General features: G+C 38.5%; 1 protein-coding gene across 1 annotated transcript in view; it reads right to left on the bottom strand.

Moving 5' to 3' along the window:
* RAP1GAP2 (RAP1 GTPase activating protein 2) overlaps nucleotides 1-14,973 on the bottom strand; it is a 269,213-nt gene that overhangs the window by 25,564 nt on the left and 228,676 nt on the right. Inside the window, exons 13-15 of the mRNA XM_018554104.1 lie at nucleotides 12,469-12,624; nucleotides 5,899-5,970; nucleotides 1,132-1,218 (exon numbers count right to left, since the gene is read on the bottom strand). Of these exons, the coding sequence (XP_018409606.1) occupies nucleotides 1,132-1,218; nucleotides 5,899-5,970; nucleotides 12,469-12,624 (315 nt within the window). The remainder of the gene's footprint in view (nucleotides 1-1,131; nucleotides 1,219-5,898; nucleotides 5,971-12,468; nucleotides 12,625-14,973) is intronic.

The following is a 14,973-nucleotide window of genomic DNA, read 5'->3' as shown; positions in this document are numbered from 1 at the left end:
GGTCATATGACAAAAAACTTCAATAAATTAAGCTTTTGCCATCATAAAAGGACTGGTGTGCTGGTGACATTTCTACAATTTTGAATCTGTCCAGGGCACAGTGAAATCTCAAAGCTATTAGGGAATTCTAGAGCAAAATGTATTGCCCATTGTCAGAAAATTCTGTGTTAATTGCAGGTCATGGGTCCTCCAACAGGATAATGACCCAAAACAAACATTTAAAAGTACCTTAAAGCACCAAAACATAGGACTATTCTGAAGTGGCCTTCTATAATCCCTGAACTAATCCTTTTAAACATCTATAGAAAGAGCAGAAACAACATGCAGTCTGGAGAATTGTTCAAACCTGAGGCAGGTGGAGCAGTTTGCTCAAGAAGGGTGGGTCAAACTACCTGTTGGTAGGTACAGAAGTCTCATTGAGAGGTACAGAAATGGCTCGATTGCCTCTAAAGGTACCAACAAGTTTGTGCACGTTTGTATGTGCATTATACAATGATAATTTGAGCAAGTATATTTTAAATACATATTTATCAAATGTAATCAACTATATGTTCTAATGAATTACTTACTCAAGAACAAAAATTTAATATACTACAGCTCACCTGTCTGTAGATGAGATGTCTGCATTAGTTTTCTTTTTTCTGGCTCATTTTAAGTTTTTTTCACCTGGTGATCCTGCCAGTAACACTTTCTGTCCTAGGGGCAACACTGACTCACTGTACTGAGTCTATGGAGGAGCAGCATTTTCACCCTAGTGCTTGACTATAGGACACTCCCTTTGACAAAACATGGGGGGAGGTATTCTCCAGTCCACAGAGAGCTGGTAATACCAATACCAACTGAAATCAGTCAGCAGAGGCAAAGAGCACAGGTTATCGTCAAGTTATCAGCTCCCAAAAGTTCTGGCAGGATCAACCGGTATTTTTTATTGAACAGATAAAACAATTTCAAAGGCATATTTAACAGTCTAAGTGAATATCAAAACACCTCACTTTCTATTAATTGCCTCTGTATACAACAGCTTCACAGTCCACTCCAAGATCAAACAGTAACAATAGTATGGCTGCCAAATGGGACTTAATAAAAGAAGTCCATTGTTAAAAGTTACATACACTTTAAGCTTTTGCTTACCTCAAGCTTGGCAAACTTGTCAGACTTGCAGCAAGCATGTTCAGCATTAATGAGTTTGGTCAGCAAAAACTCTCGGAACTCTGCGTTCTATACAAATAAATCAATCAATAAATATACACAATTAGTTATTAGACACGCAGTTAGATATTAACTTCAGTAGTAATATGCTTTCATATAAATGTTATGGCTGGTGAACCACCCATGTGTATGATGCAATAATCAGCATTTTAGGCACCTTTCTGCTGTGAAATACCAATTTGTATTCAAATAAATGCAAACCTGTAATGCTGCTTGTAAAAAACATTGTGATAATTTTACCTCTTTTAATTCCACGCTAGAACAGGTAATTATTTTATCTGTTTTATATAATTTCATACAAAGGTTCAGTATTGCTACTGTTACTGTAATGTTACATAGCAGTGCCATTTATTCATTTTTATCTTTTATCTACTTTCAGTGCCCTCATTAGGGAGATTTCTTCTCAGTTCCTATCCCACACAAAGAGCAGGAAGTGAGAGAACATCTCTACAGTTCTGGTAAATCCTGCCTTTGACCCTGATAAGAAGAACAGGTGACCCCATTAAATGATTTCTCCCCTACTCCTTTTCCAGTGGCAATCATACTGTTTCCTTTCACTTCCTAGCACATGATAACAGGGTCAGGAACAGCAAATGAGCGAATCTCCCAAACTGTGTCATGGGAACCTTCCCAAGATGCCCCTCAGGCGGCGCATAGTGTAGGGACACCCCTGACTAACTCTTTCATCCATTCTGTAAAATGTTGGGTTTATATTGAGAGGGTAGTATAAAATAAAAGGAAGTAGTGAAAAATGGTAAAAGTTGGTTTAACCAATCATTTTTGGTGTGTTTGTTCTTTATGGTCTGACTAACTGCAGATCTAAAGAGTGTGCCAGGGCTGTGTCCTTTGTCTACAAACTTTGTGTTACAAGGTGTCCCCGCTTTATCATCTCATGATGTCACAATTGTGTCCTGCAGTGACTTAGGAGTTTGTGGGTAAACCACAGAGTGCAGAGGGGGACCAGCAGTGCTGGATATAGGAGATGCGTTGAGATTCTGCAGGCAGCGGTATGCTTTTAACAGGATGGTGACCATCAGTGCAGGCAGCAGGACAAGTAACTATTAACACAGGGGAGCATGTTCTTTTAGAGGGAATTGTCAATAATGTTTACAGAGTGATATAGTCACTTCCTAGCTCTTCTAGCAGAATCAGGGTGCATAGGACTATCAATGGCTTTACAATGATTATGACAGCTGGACTCAGCTGAATGTTGCCTGTGATAGAACACTAAAGCTTTAAATCGTTGAAATACAGGATCTAGTTGCAAGTTTTTATAACACATGTATATATCTCAGGTATTATTTTTATCTATAAAAAAACATGATCCTAATAGGGAATTTTTCAGTACATACTGCATCAGTAGGTTTCATGGCTATCATAATAATAATAAAGTGGGCGTAGGAAAAAACACATTTGGTATTCAGATCTCTCAGCACCTTCTTCATCTCTCTCGGGCCAGCGGGGCATCTTAGCTGATGCGCTGACGCATTTACAGCAGCTCAGGGAAAATTATGACTAATATTTTGACTGTAAAAAGCTGGCACTGATTCTTTTTCCAAATGATGGTCTGCCCTCCTGCTGAGCAGCCAGCAAAGGACTGAGGGGACAGATTTGTTCATTTTATTGAGTCATTCCCTGCTTGATTGTCTGAGTCATCGCTAGGTAGCTGCAGGCTGGTTGACAGGTGTCTGTGCTAAAAGGGATTACATGAGAAAATGTGTTTCTGGGTAGGAAAGGAACACTGTGAATATAACCCACCTTGTTTGCAGTGCAAACCACAAATGTACAGTAATAGCGGATCAGTTTCGCTGCATGTCTCACACAGATTTGTTCTATTGATTCCTGTCACTCTAAATAGGTTTATCATTATAAGTCATGATGCCTTAACCTTTAATTAAGTGCTAAAAAAATCATATATTTAGTGCAATCAAATTCCAGACTGGAATGATATACTGGAAAAATGTACAGCCCAGTTATCCAAGTCATCGGGGGTGATTTACTAACCTAAACGCACGCACTAGGTGCGTGTGATTTTTACACAGCAAAGCGTATTTAACGTTTGAGAAAGTGATAGTTCAGTGGATAGTTTGAGGTGGGATAAGCTTCCCTGAAGAGATGAGTCTTAAGGGATCGCCTAAAGGCAGTCAGAGTGGGAGATAATCGGACAGGGTGGGGGTAAATTGGGTGTGTACACACTACAAAGGTGTTTAGATTCCACCCATAGATCATGCTGGGAGGGAACACACTACAGAGGTGTATACATGTCCGTGGTGTGTTTATAAGGTTAGTAAATCAACCCCATCGAGTCATGGCACCACAGCATTGCCATGCAGAATAGGTATTATGCTGTGACCACTCTAGACTGATTTCTCCAGGTTTTACTGATTTATGGCAGAATGTTTACACTGGGTCAATTAAACGGCTAAAGAACAAAAGACAATTGTAAATTGAACACGCTCAAATTGGACTAGTTAGCAGTGGTAAACCATTTTGTAGGGGGTGAGACCTGATCTTTCTCTGCTGCAGTCACTCAAACGTCCCACCCCCACCTTCTAACTGGATATTAAAAGGAGAAGCAGCAGACTATTGCGCTAGTTTCTCTGTCACTCTCTCCTTCTTTCAGCATGGCTACTTGCATTGCAGCACACCTGCCTGGCCCCTTTTTTTTTTCTCCCTCCTCTTATCTGAGCTCTGTTGTATAGACTGTACAGTGGATTGACATGGGCTAATTCACGTCAAATTCACATACTTACACTTAAAAATATATTTAATAATGTATAATAATAATTATAGTATGAATTATTTGCACCTTTTATATTTGGGCCTGGTGGATGAACTAGAAAATAATTATGGAATTTCTGGAGAAAGCTTTAAATTAGGTTGAATATTTAAACTTGTAAGAGCATAGACATAATACAGAAGAATCTTAATAAAATGGCGACATGGGCAGTTAAACATTTAATTAAATGTAATATGGAGTAAAAATTTAAGAATATACACCAAGGTCATTGTAATATCACAACCACTCCCAGTACATTAAATGGAATATAGCTGGACAAAAACATAGCCTTGGGTAGCAATGACCTAAGGAACTCCACTCAATGTATATCAAGTGGTAGCTGCAAAAGCAAGCAAATATTTAGGTTTATAATGTAAAAAAGGAAAGTAGAAACTAGTATACCGTAGTAATGCCCATGCATTTATCATTTGTAAAACCTCATCTAGAATATGTTTGTTTTCATCTAGAAAATGGGAGTATGGTTTTTGGCACCACATTGTAAAAAAGGGATAGGTGTTAGAGAGTGTTCAAAGGTGGGCAGCTAAATTATTAAATTATATAAAAGTGCTAGAGAGATAACACTGGAAACTTTAGAAAAACTAGGTATGTTCAGACTCAAAAAAACCTCTTACCTAATATATCCAAGGTTAAGATAAACATTTACCAAATTAATTTTTTATCCCAAGTATTGTATATGGGGCAAGGGAATTTGGAGATCAGTTACACATGAAACAAAAATAGTTTTACCATAAATTTAGAAATGGGATCTTCAGAGCAACTGTGGTTAGGCTGTGGCAAAATTAATAAAAACTCATGATAGCCACAGATATTTTTGCACTATTATAGAATATTTTAAACCTGGGAGAACAGGAAGGAAGTTTTTTTCCCCCCTCCTGTGTGTAAAACCTACCTGGGGAGTTTTGCTTTGCCTTGCTCTGAACCAAAACCACAGGATATATGACAGGTTTAACTAGATGGACATGAATGTTTTTTTCAACCTACCATTTTGTTTTAAGTAGGACAGGGCTCAATCCCCAGATCTTCTTGGAAGTCTCTCCTGCTGTAGAGGACCCTGATGGTTAGATCCCTCACCACCCACCATAGAAGCCTGCTTCCTTTCAACAGTCTATGCTTTCAAAATAATTTTATATGTAAAGACAGCACAGAACTATGTGTCCCTCTACCCAGGAAACCCAAGAACCCAGCCTTTTAGCCACACTCCCTGCATGTCATGACTGTGCCCGATCTCCCTGCTGGTTTCCCAGTAGAAGGTAAGACCCGGTGGGAGATCTCCTCTTTACCTTACTCAGCAACCATATCATCTAGTGGGGTCATTATAGGGACAGGATGTTGGAGAAAGGGAACTTTGGTTGGCATATTCAGCCCAAGAATCAACTGAAACATGTAAGAGTCTCTGGATGAAGATTCAACCTGCCAGCCCATAATGGTGGAACCACCTTCTTAAAAACTATGGTTCAAAAAATGTATCAACCCTAATAACTACCTTTGTGGGGGTGTACAGCCCCTGTAACTGACTCCACGGGTGACATTAGTATATCCAATAAACCTCCGGTTCTAGCACAACCAGTGAACAGTGATAAATCCAATTTAATTAGTTCCTGGTAATGCACATTGAAATACACCATGTTATCCATAAAAACAAGGTTGGTGCCTAGATAAGCTGAAACAACAAATTAGATCCAGAAATACGATACTTAATTATTGTTTATTTATTATGGGTATTTTAGTGCATGTTGTTTGAACATCTGGTGTTGTTGCATAAAGTCAACATTTTTGATCAGGAGGACGTTTATCGAGATACAAATAACACGGACCTGGAATGCCCGGAGCCTTATGTCTACTTTCATAGTATTCAAACATTTACATTTCTAAAAGTATAAGCCACTTACTTGTTGAAATACTGGTGGATTTGGTAGTGGGGGACCAAAAGATGGCACATCTTCTCGTGCAGTAACCGATACCTGGGTAATAATAACATTAATAGCCGTCAATCAAGAAATATATCAGCTACAGTAAGCATTATCAGCAATTTACTTTTCTTAAATTTTTTGCAGGTCTTGGCCGTTAAAGTCTCTGTAAACTCAAGCTATATATAACATATAATGGCAAAGTTTACCTACTGGCAAAGCATGCCCTTTGGGTGTAAAAAAATAAATAAATGCTCAAAATGCCTATTTTTCTGTTTCATCAGTGGTCATGTGGCTGCTCAGTCCCAGAAGCTCTTTTGCTTTTGACAGGCTTAAGTGTTCTTAGGCTGTAGGTGGGGATACAGGAATGATTGACATTCTCGACTCTCCCTGGTATGACTACTTGTATAAGGTCAGTCAGACTACTAGAGTGTGCAGGACACTGTATGCTGGTACAGTGTCCCATACAATTATACAGGGGAAGCGCTGGATAGCATGACAACAATAGTCCTGGAAGTACCCTGGGCTTCTTTTTGTGATGGTCCAGGAAGCATTGACTGCTAGCCGGGTCCCCAGGTAATTTAGCAATATCGAAACAGAATATTAGGGTATACATGGAAGATTTAAGATGACTGTGTGGATACAGTAAATGGATCATTTTGATCTGGGTTTACTGAAACTTTAAGAAGGAAGTAGCAAGGAACTATTTATCTCCAGCACCGAATGAATGTAGTCTTCATTGGTTCTCAGGTCTGTTATTTGGTAAACTTAAAAGAGAACTGTGGGGTAAGTGGTTTTCCCCATAGTTCTCTTAAGGGTCACGGGAGGACATATACTAGCATCCTCCCATTACCCAAAGCTCAGTATATCGCGAACTACAGCTCACGGTATAATAAGACCGCCACAGCCGGGACGATTCCCGACAATGCTGTCGAGATCCACCCAGCTGCGTGAATGACAACTGGCTCTGCCTATGTACAGGCAGAGCCAGTTGTACCCGCCCTCTTCCCCATCCATTCGTCCAGTCAGCGCTGGAGGATCGGAGCGGGGAGGGGGGGAATCCCTGTGGGGAGCCGTGACTGCCAGTCACTGCTTTCTGCAGGGAGATGATCGGAAAGTGAGCGAGCGATGGTATGCGTTCGCTCACTTCCCAATCTATTGAGCCGACTTGTGACAGTTTCATTGTCACACGTTGGCTCGAACTATGAGGATGAATGATTTTCACTCGCCTCCTAGTTCTTCTTTAAAGTAAGTCTATCAGGATTTTAAAGTAAGTACTATAGGTTGCCATACACTTAGAATTTCAACCGATTTACAGGAATTAGATCAAATTCAAACAGTGAATGGGCCAGCGGGCTTGACAAAAGTAAGATACTCAACTTACTTTTGTCAAAGGAGTTGGGTGAAAATTGTCAGCCAAACAGTGACTGCAGCCAATTACCTGCAGTTACTATTTGGGTATTCTAACAGATGTTGAATGGGAATTCCTCCATCCACACTGTTTAGCATGGATGGATGAATTTGTTAGGCTCTTTGCTCTGTTCCCTGGCTGATGGAAAGAAATCTATTATTAGTGCATGGTCAACTTTAGAGAAACTACTACAGGGTGTCTGCTATTGCCTTTATTAGTCAGAAAATTCCTCTGTGTACCACTCTAGTTTCACTTTGTTATTAAGGAATTTGCTTACTTGACTCCAGGACTAGGTCCTGCACACCCAAATTCAAAGAGAGCAAACTTAGCCTAAAATACTGTATATTAAAAAAATACTGCAAGAGATGAGGGCTATTCTGGCAAATATGTGGAGAATGTGTGCAGTCATTTAAATATCCTGAAACTATGGTAGAGAGATCTCACTTTTTAACTATCCAAAACATAAAAAAAGCCAAGGATTGACTTAGTCCATCATACTTCACTAAAATATAACGTAAACATCCCTTAAAATTGGCATTAGATCCCTACATGACCTCTGATCCTGGGTGAGTGGCTGCATAATACAATTATAATAAGAAGAAAGTGTGTAAAATTAAATATAAACGGAGAAAGAAATATACAGAAATGCAAATTCTAAGGGACTGACCAATCATGGAATTGTTTATTAAGGGCGTATTGATTTTTTGATAATATAAATGGCTGCACAATATAAGTATAATACGAAAGAAATACGTATAGCTAATTGTAAATGAAAATAAAAGTATGAGGAATTAATTAAGTTTGAAATTATTTTACAGATGATGTATGTATACTTTGATAAATAATATTTTATGTCTATGAATAGATTTTTTGCAGAGAATAGAACCCCCTGAAGAAGCTCATATGTGAAACGCGTAGGGGATCAATGGAGCGGCACAACTATGTATATGTAATATAATGATGGATAAATGATTGATATTAGGAAATGGACAATTCATTATATATGATCTATATGCAAGAAATGTAGGGATTCGATAATCATGTGTATATATATTAACTTCGATTTTAATTTTCATCATGGAATTTTTTTTTTAATGAATTGAATAAATGTATACGATTTTCTAACCTTCTGAGTCCTCTCTTAAGAAAACCCCACCACAACTTTTGTTGTTTATGTATATGTATCACTTAAAATAAAAAAAAAGATTGTTTTGCAATTACACATATAATTGTTTAGAAAAAGTAGAAGTATTTCTCGTCAAAGAAAACAATTCATATAGTTGAAATTATGTACAATAGAAACATCACAAATACCCTTTTTATACAGGAATCCTTTTTCATATTTACTTGCATTTATTCCACTCTCTGTGATCCTTTTCAATCATCAGGCCAATAAAATTACAATGGGCATATGGTTTTCTGATTCAAGGGCCATTACAGTTTGGCTAGGCACATCTCCTCCCAATTATACTCATAAAGCAGCAAATCCTCCCTAATAACCCCATTTCTGTAACAGTAGTGTATGAGTCTCTGCCTGGTAACCATCCTGAAGGGGGAAGTGCCTGCCCTCCAATATTATTTGCACGAGAATATTGTCTGGATAAAGCCAGCTGCTTCTTGGAAACAATTAACAGCTCTGTGCTGGCCAATCTGTTCTTTTCAGGACGCCTCACCAAACAGCACATTCTGTAATGCTTTGTATAAAAAGGCAATTTATTAAAATAATGCTGCTGTAGATATAACTTTGTGTTGCTCTGAGCAGAGCTTCCTGTTGTAAGCTAAGCTACAAAGAACCAACTACAAAGAACCTGCCTGACATTCTACCATTTACTTATTCTGCAAATAAAGTCAGGGTTATTTTACAGGAACACATGAAAAAGAAGTATGTGTATATATTTGTTCCCTGTTGATTGCTGATCCAATTGCTTCTGTATTTTCTAAATTGCTGACTGGGGGTTATGACTTTTGTCTGACATTTTGGATCTGCGTGGTTGTTTCAAGTCTGTGTCTCAAAGAAAAAGCTAGGCAACTAGAATTTTCACGAGGAGTTCTGCAATGATGACCTTTAGGTGTCGCTCAGTACAGGTTTCTTTTAATAAGTCAGTGAAAAGGGCAGTGACATCGTGCTCAATAACTTACAGCAACCAATCAGAAATCATCTTTGAACTGATCAGTGTACACTAAAGTGGGATAGTTTGGATAACTATATTATTTTCCATTGCTCTTTGCATGTCTAATATGCACATTTATGCTAGACAAAGCTACAATCTTAAAGTACAACTAAAGGCCCTTGTATGACAGTCTAAGCCAGTACAAAATCCAGTTATTAAGTGATACACAAGTCTCATAAGGTTAAGAAAAAAAAAGCTTTTTTTTTACCTCCCTGACGGAGCCAAATCAACCTTTATTTGTCTCACATGCTCCCTCTTTCAGACACTGCAGCTCACAGTGGGAGGGTTTCAGCAACAGATGCAGTCCTGTCAATCCAGAAAGTAGGAGGCAGGACTAGGTGTGGTCAGGTTCTTATTGACAAACTAGAGGCTTGTGAATCACCTGTAACAATGCTGATAGCTACACCCCCTGAAACTGTGTCTTAGCCCACTGACACAGCCTACATGAGAGTGGAAACTCTGCTCTGTATTCAGGACAGTGCAGCAGGATTGTCAGACCATCACATGAACCTGCATTAGGTGGATTTCACTGGCAGAATCAACAGGTATTTATGGGACTTTGCAGGGGGACTAGGAAAATGTAGATGCACTTATAATAAAGTGCTGCAGCACAAAGTCCTGCTATTCCACAATATGCAGTATGTAAAGTATGTACATAAAACTAAAGTTAAATGTAGGTGATCTGTTGAGCTTGGATAAAGTAATAGCTAAATATTTTAAGCACCTCTTTGCCTGAGGATCTTTGCCCACTGTTAATAGCTTTAGTATATAGTAACATAGCCTTGGGATTCCATGGGGGGAATTTATCAGAGCAATTGCGAGTGTTTGAACTCGCATATGGTTGCATGGGATATATTTGCGCCAGATTTATGTTGCTAGTGTAATGTTGTTCATAAATTAGGTTAAATTGACTCCAGGAAAGAAGGCTCATAACTCCAGGCAAAAAGCTTCACTGTCGCTTCTTGAAGAAGTGGTCATGGGGACTTCTTAAGTTGCGATTGTTTTGTTAGGTGTTTCTCCAGTTTCAGACAGCTGACTGGGGGACAGCAGAGGACAAGTGCAGATGTAAACAGTTGCGAACTTTCGCAAAAACACGTGCAATCGGAAAAATAGTGCAAGCTCTGGTCAAAACAGGCGCACATGTTAAAAGGAGTGGCTAAACAGATTTGCACATACAAAAAAAATGTTCTAAGAGGCTAAAACTGCTGCAATTGTTTTGATAAATTCCCCCATATTCTCCTATAGTTTAGTTGGAAATGGGTAACACTAATATATACACAGTGGTACCTCGGCTCACGAACGCTTCTGTTCGCGAACAATTTGGTACCCGAACAGGAAGTTCAGCAAAATGTTGCTTCCATCCGCGAACTCCGCATCATATGTTTACATTGCTTTATCTTAATATTGTTGTTGTTAATATTTATTTTTGTAACTTTATTCTGCCTTCAACATTTAAAAGTGTAATTTCATAAGATAATTTAAGAGGGTGGGTTTAGGGGCGGAGTTAAGGCCGAGGCAGGGTTGGGGTTAGGTGGGGTAACTGGTGGCGAGTAACTCTTAAGGCCTGGCTAGTAGCTCAGGACTTGAAATTTTGAGCCCTGATATAGATATATATTCTAAACTGTTTATCTGATATGTAACCAATAGAGGCTTGGAGTCTGTGGGAGTGAATATCAGGTAAGAAAAATTGCTTTACACAGGTACCCCAGATATTAATGAGCAGTTAACCCTTGGGTTAGTCCCACTGCAAGAGGATTTTTTTTTCTGGGGATAGGCTTTAAGCCTGCCTGCTTATAAATTAGGATTCAATAAAAAAGAAGTACTACTAATAATCTTCCTCTTCACTTCTTCCTAGGATATAAGATTTTGACCAGCTCCCATCAGATTAGCAAATATATTATGACAATACGCTGTACGTTGCTGCTATTTAACCAAGGGAGGAGGATTTAGGGGTTCTTGTTTAGTCCAGCAGTTTGGCCAAGAGAGAATAATGCTGTTTTACTAAAGAATTCTGTGTAATTTGGTGTATACTATTTGTGGGACTATTTGCTTCAATTATCCAATTATGTGTAAAGCAAATTTCTTTTCACAAATTGATAATTGAAAAGGTGAGATTCACATATGATTTCATCTTCTTATATTTCTAAATCTACCAGTTTGAATTGCTCAGGTGTGTGACAGGTTTATCTTAGAGGTGCACTCCAGTCAAAATGAAAAATGTTACTCTGATATGCAGACAAGGAACATAGCCCACCTGCTCAGTAATTAAATTTGTCATGCAGTAATTAATGCACAGTATCATTAACTTTAGTCCCCTTGATGGCTAAACTTGAGAACCCCTGCTCGTGACATAGGAGAGGTATTCCTACACACACCAACTTGGTTGTCGCTTACATACCAAATGCCTTTTGCAATAAATCCCAACTATCAAGGTTCCACCAGTTGCCAATTAGATTTATGCCTGCCTTGAAAGTGTGAGTGGTAATGCAGAAAGAAGAAAGAGCGACCCTGTTAGATACTATCTTGATTCTCCTTATGATCCATTACACAGAACACAGATTAAAGTACATTTAGTGAACATGCTGACTTTACTGTCTGGATTTGCTTTGTAGTTATATTTAAACTGAGTCTGTCATATGCTGTTTTCTGGGTTTTTTTTTAAATCCCTGCATAATATGAGCCACTGCGAGTTCCATCTGCTAACCTGATAGATTCACTGCCTTCATAAGGCCTTTCACATTGTTTCTAATTCTTTGTTCCCTTCTTGCTCTCATTCTGTTTATTTTGCTGTAATAAACAGTGATGCAGTGTACAAAAAGATGTGACCCATCATGTTTTTTTAAGCAATTTTGGTCTGTATTTGTCCCAAACTAGATCAGGTTTTGGGGGCATGGCACACCTTTTAACAATGGTATGGCACGATGCAACAGAAAACAATTGCCTAGATAATATATGAACCACATTACTTACCTTATAAGTCGTATAGTCCGTCTCTGGATTCTCAACTTGCACCACAATGTACGCATGAAGAAAGTTTGATGCAATCATATCTGGGACGAAGGGAGTATTCTCTTCTTGAAACACAATAGCCACAATATCATTACCAATATGTCTTTTCCTCTGCAGCTGAAATTAAACAAGTATGGAGACTAAAGATATATGTAGACATGAGATATATTTTATTAATAATATCAATGGTTTAACTATAGCCATAGCAGCCATGTGGCTGCTATGGTGCCTAGGAATTAGAGGCAGCCCTACTAGGACAGAAAATTAGTGTGCTTGTAAAGATAACACATTTCCAGTATTGTATCATTATTACCGATAGCCTCAAGCCTCCATTTTAAAAGAGATGCCAGTCAGATGCACAACCAAGTATTTGAGAGCATGCTGTCACTAGATATCCTTTTCTTCCTCCAATATCCGAGTAGATTTATTGCCTTCAGAGCTTCTTGTCAACCTGACCAGCTCTCTGATATTAACCTTATATGCTTGACAAAGTCTTCCCAAGGCTAAAAAAGCTAAAAAGTCATTTGAGATTTGTAATTCTATAAACAATTCTGCCACAACCTAAACAACAAAAGCCACAACTTCATTTGAATTAAGATTATAGAGTAACAAGTAGTGCAAGGCAGTCCACTACAGCATTAACAATTATTTACCGATTTCTAAACCACAAAGCACAGTATTCAGCACTTGCTGGCTGTGGAGATGGAGGGACGTACATTTTACTCTGAAGCCCTATGATCCTATACTCCAAAATAGAACAGCTGATGCTAACAAATGCTGGAGAGCCTCTGAGCAAATGTAGAGTAATTTCTTGCACTGCTGCTCTAGTAATTCCTATTGTCTAAGCTCTGGTGTTGGCTTTTGACAGAGCTTAGACACAGGGATGATGTAATTTAACCTGGAAGACTGGCAGCATCTTGTGGCGGAGAAGAAGTACTATGTGGGACATCTTTAGATTGATGGTAGGTATTGCAGCAAAAGCTTTACTTTTAAACATGCAGGGTAATAGATTAAAAAATGGATTTCTGCTTTAAATAAAGCTAGCTAGCGGTCATTGTTTTGTTAAAACTTCTTGATTTCCTACATGTCATTGGAAATGTAGGAAAGAGGCAGCAGTGACATACAAGTTATATCAAAGGAATAAGCCCACCCTGTGAAGGTAGTAATACTAAAGCTTCCAGCGCTGACTTGTTTTTACAGATATCAGCTGTGGGGCTGTTATCTTGATACTGGCTTCACTAGCTAGTGAGTCGCTGGCCTGGTGTAAGCATACATGCAGACTAAAAAAAAATCTGCAGAACCTGATATGGTGTTTGCATATGTTTGAAAACATTTAAAGGGGTTAATGGATAAAGAAACAGTCTGATATTCTTAAACTACAGAATACGGTTAAAGGTTAATTCCCGCTCTTGGGTACAAAACATCCTCAAAATCACAGTTAGTATAAGGATAATATACTGAAAGCACTTAAAGACTTTACATATTTAATTTCTTCCAAGTTAAATATACACTGCCTGTCCAAAAATAAAGTCACACACTCTAATATTTAGTTGAACTGCATTTAGCTTTGATTAAAACATTCATTCGCCATAGCATCATTTTAATAAGCTTATGCAATGTTACAACATATATTTCCATCCAGAGTTGCACACATTTTTCACCAAGATCTTATAGTGATGATGGGAGAGTTGACCACTGTGTAAAGTCTTCTCCAGCACATCCCAAAGATTCTCAGTGGGGTTAAGCTCTGGACTCTGTGGTGGCAAATCCAAGTGTGAAAATGATGTCTCATGTTCCGTGAACCATTCTTTCACAATTTGAGCCTGATGAATCCTGGCATTGTCATCTTGGAATATGCCCGTGCCTCTAGGGAAAAAAAAAATCCATTCATGGAAAAACCTGGCCATTCAGTATATTCAGGTGGGCAGATGACCTTATTTTTCGTGCACATAAAGTTTCTGAACCTAGACCTATTTATTATCCAATGGAAGGCTCTGACCTATTTGCTTAGCTAAATCCAGGTGGTGACTTTTTTTGGTCAGGCAGTGTACTTTCTAATTGAATAGCGGTTTAAAAAAGAAGTGCATTTCACAGTGATAGAATCTGTTTGTTGAAAGAAAAAAAGTTATCTGGAGCCTCCACAAAGAGGTTTCTCATTGCCTCTGTTAGGCAGATAATCATCAGTTCGAGAAACAGACATGCAGCTTCTTATTATAAAATACATTTATACATAGTACATCCAATTTTATTTACTTCAGATTATCTTTTATATAGCAATAATTATTTAAAACACTCTATTAAAGACATCTACTCCATTTCCAACAGCCGTCACTTGCCTTCACTACTCCCCAACTTCAACCCCCCCTATCTCACTCTCTTCTCTCATTCATTCTCCAACACTTATCAGCTTCTGGTGGAAGGGGGAAGTCTATAGCTCCATTTAAGATACACCTAGAGGGTATATAT

This window comes from Nanorana parkeri, unplaced genomic scaffold, assembly GCF_000935625.1.
Source record: "Nanorana parkeri isolate BGI_ZX_2015 unplaced genomic scaffold, ASM93562v1 scaffold142, whole genome shotgun sequence".
Classification (NCBI taxonomy): domain Eukaryota; kingdom Metazoa; phylum Chordata; class Amphibia; order Anura; family Dicroglossidae; genus Nanorana; species Nanorana parkeri.
Note: the sequence above shows the minus strand (reverse complement) of the source record. Positions and strands in the feature narration are given on the sequence as shown.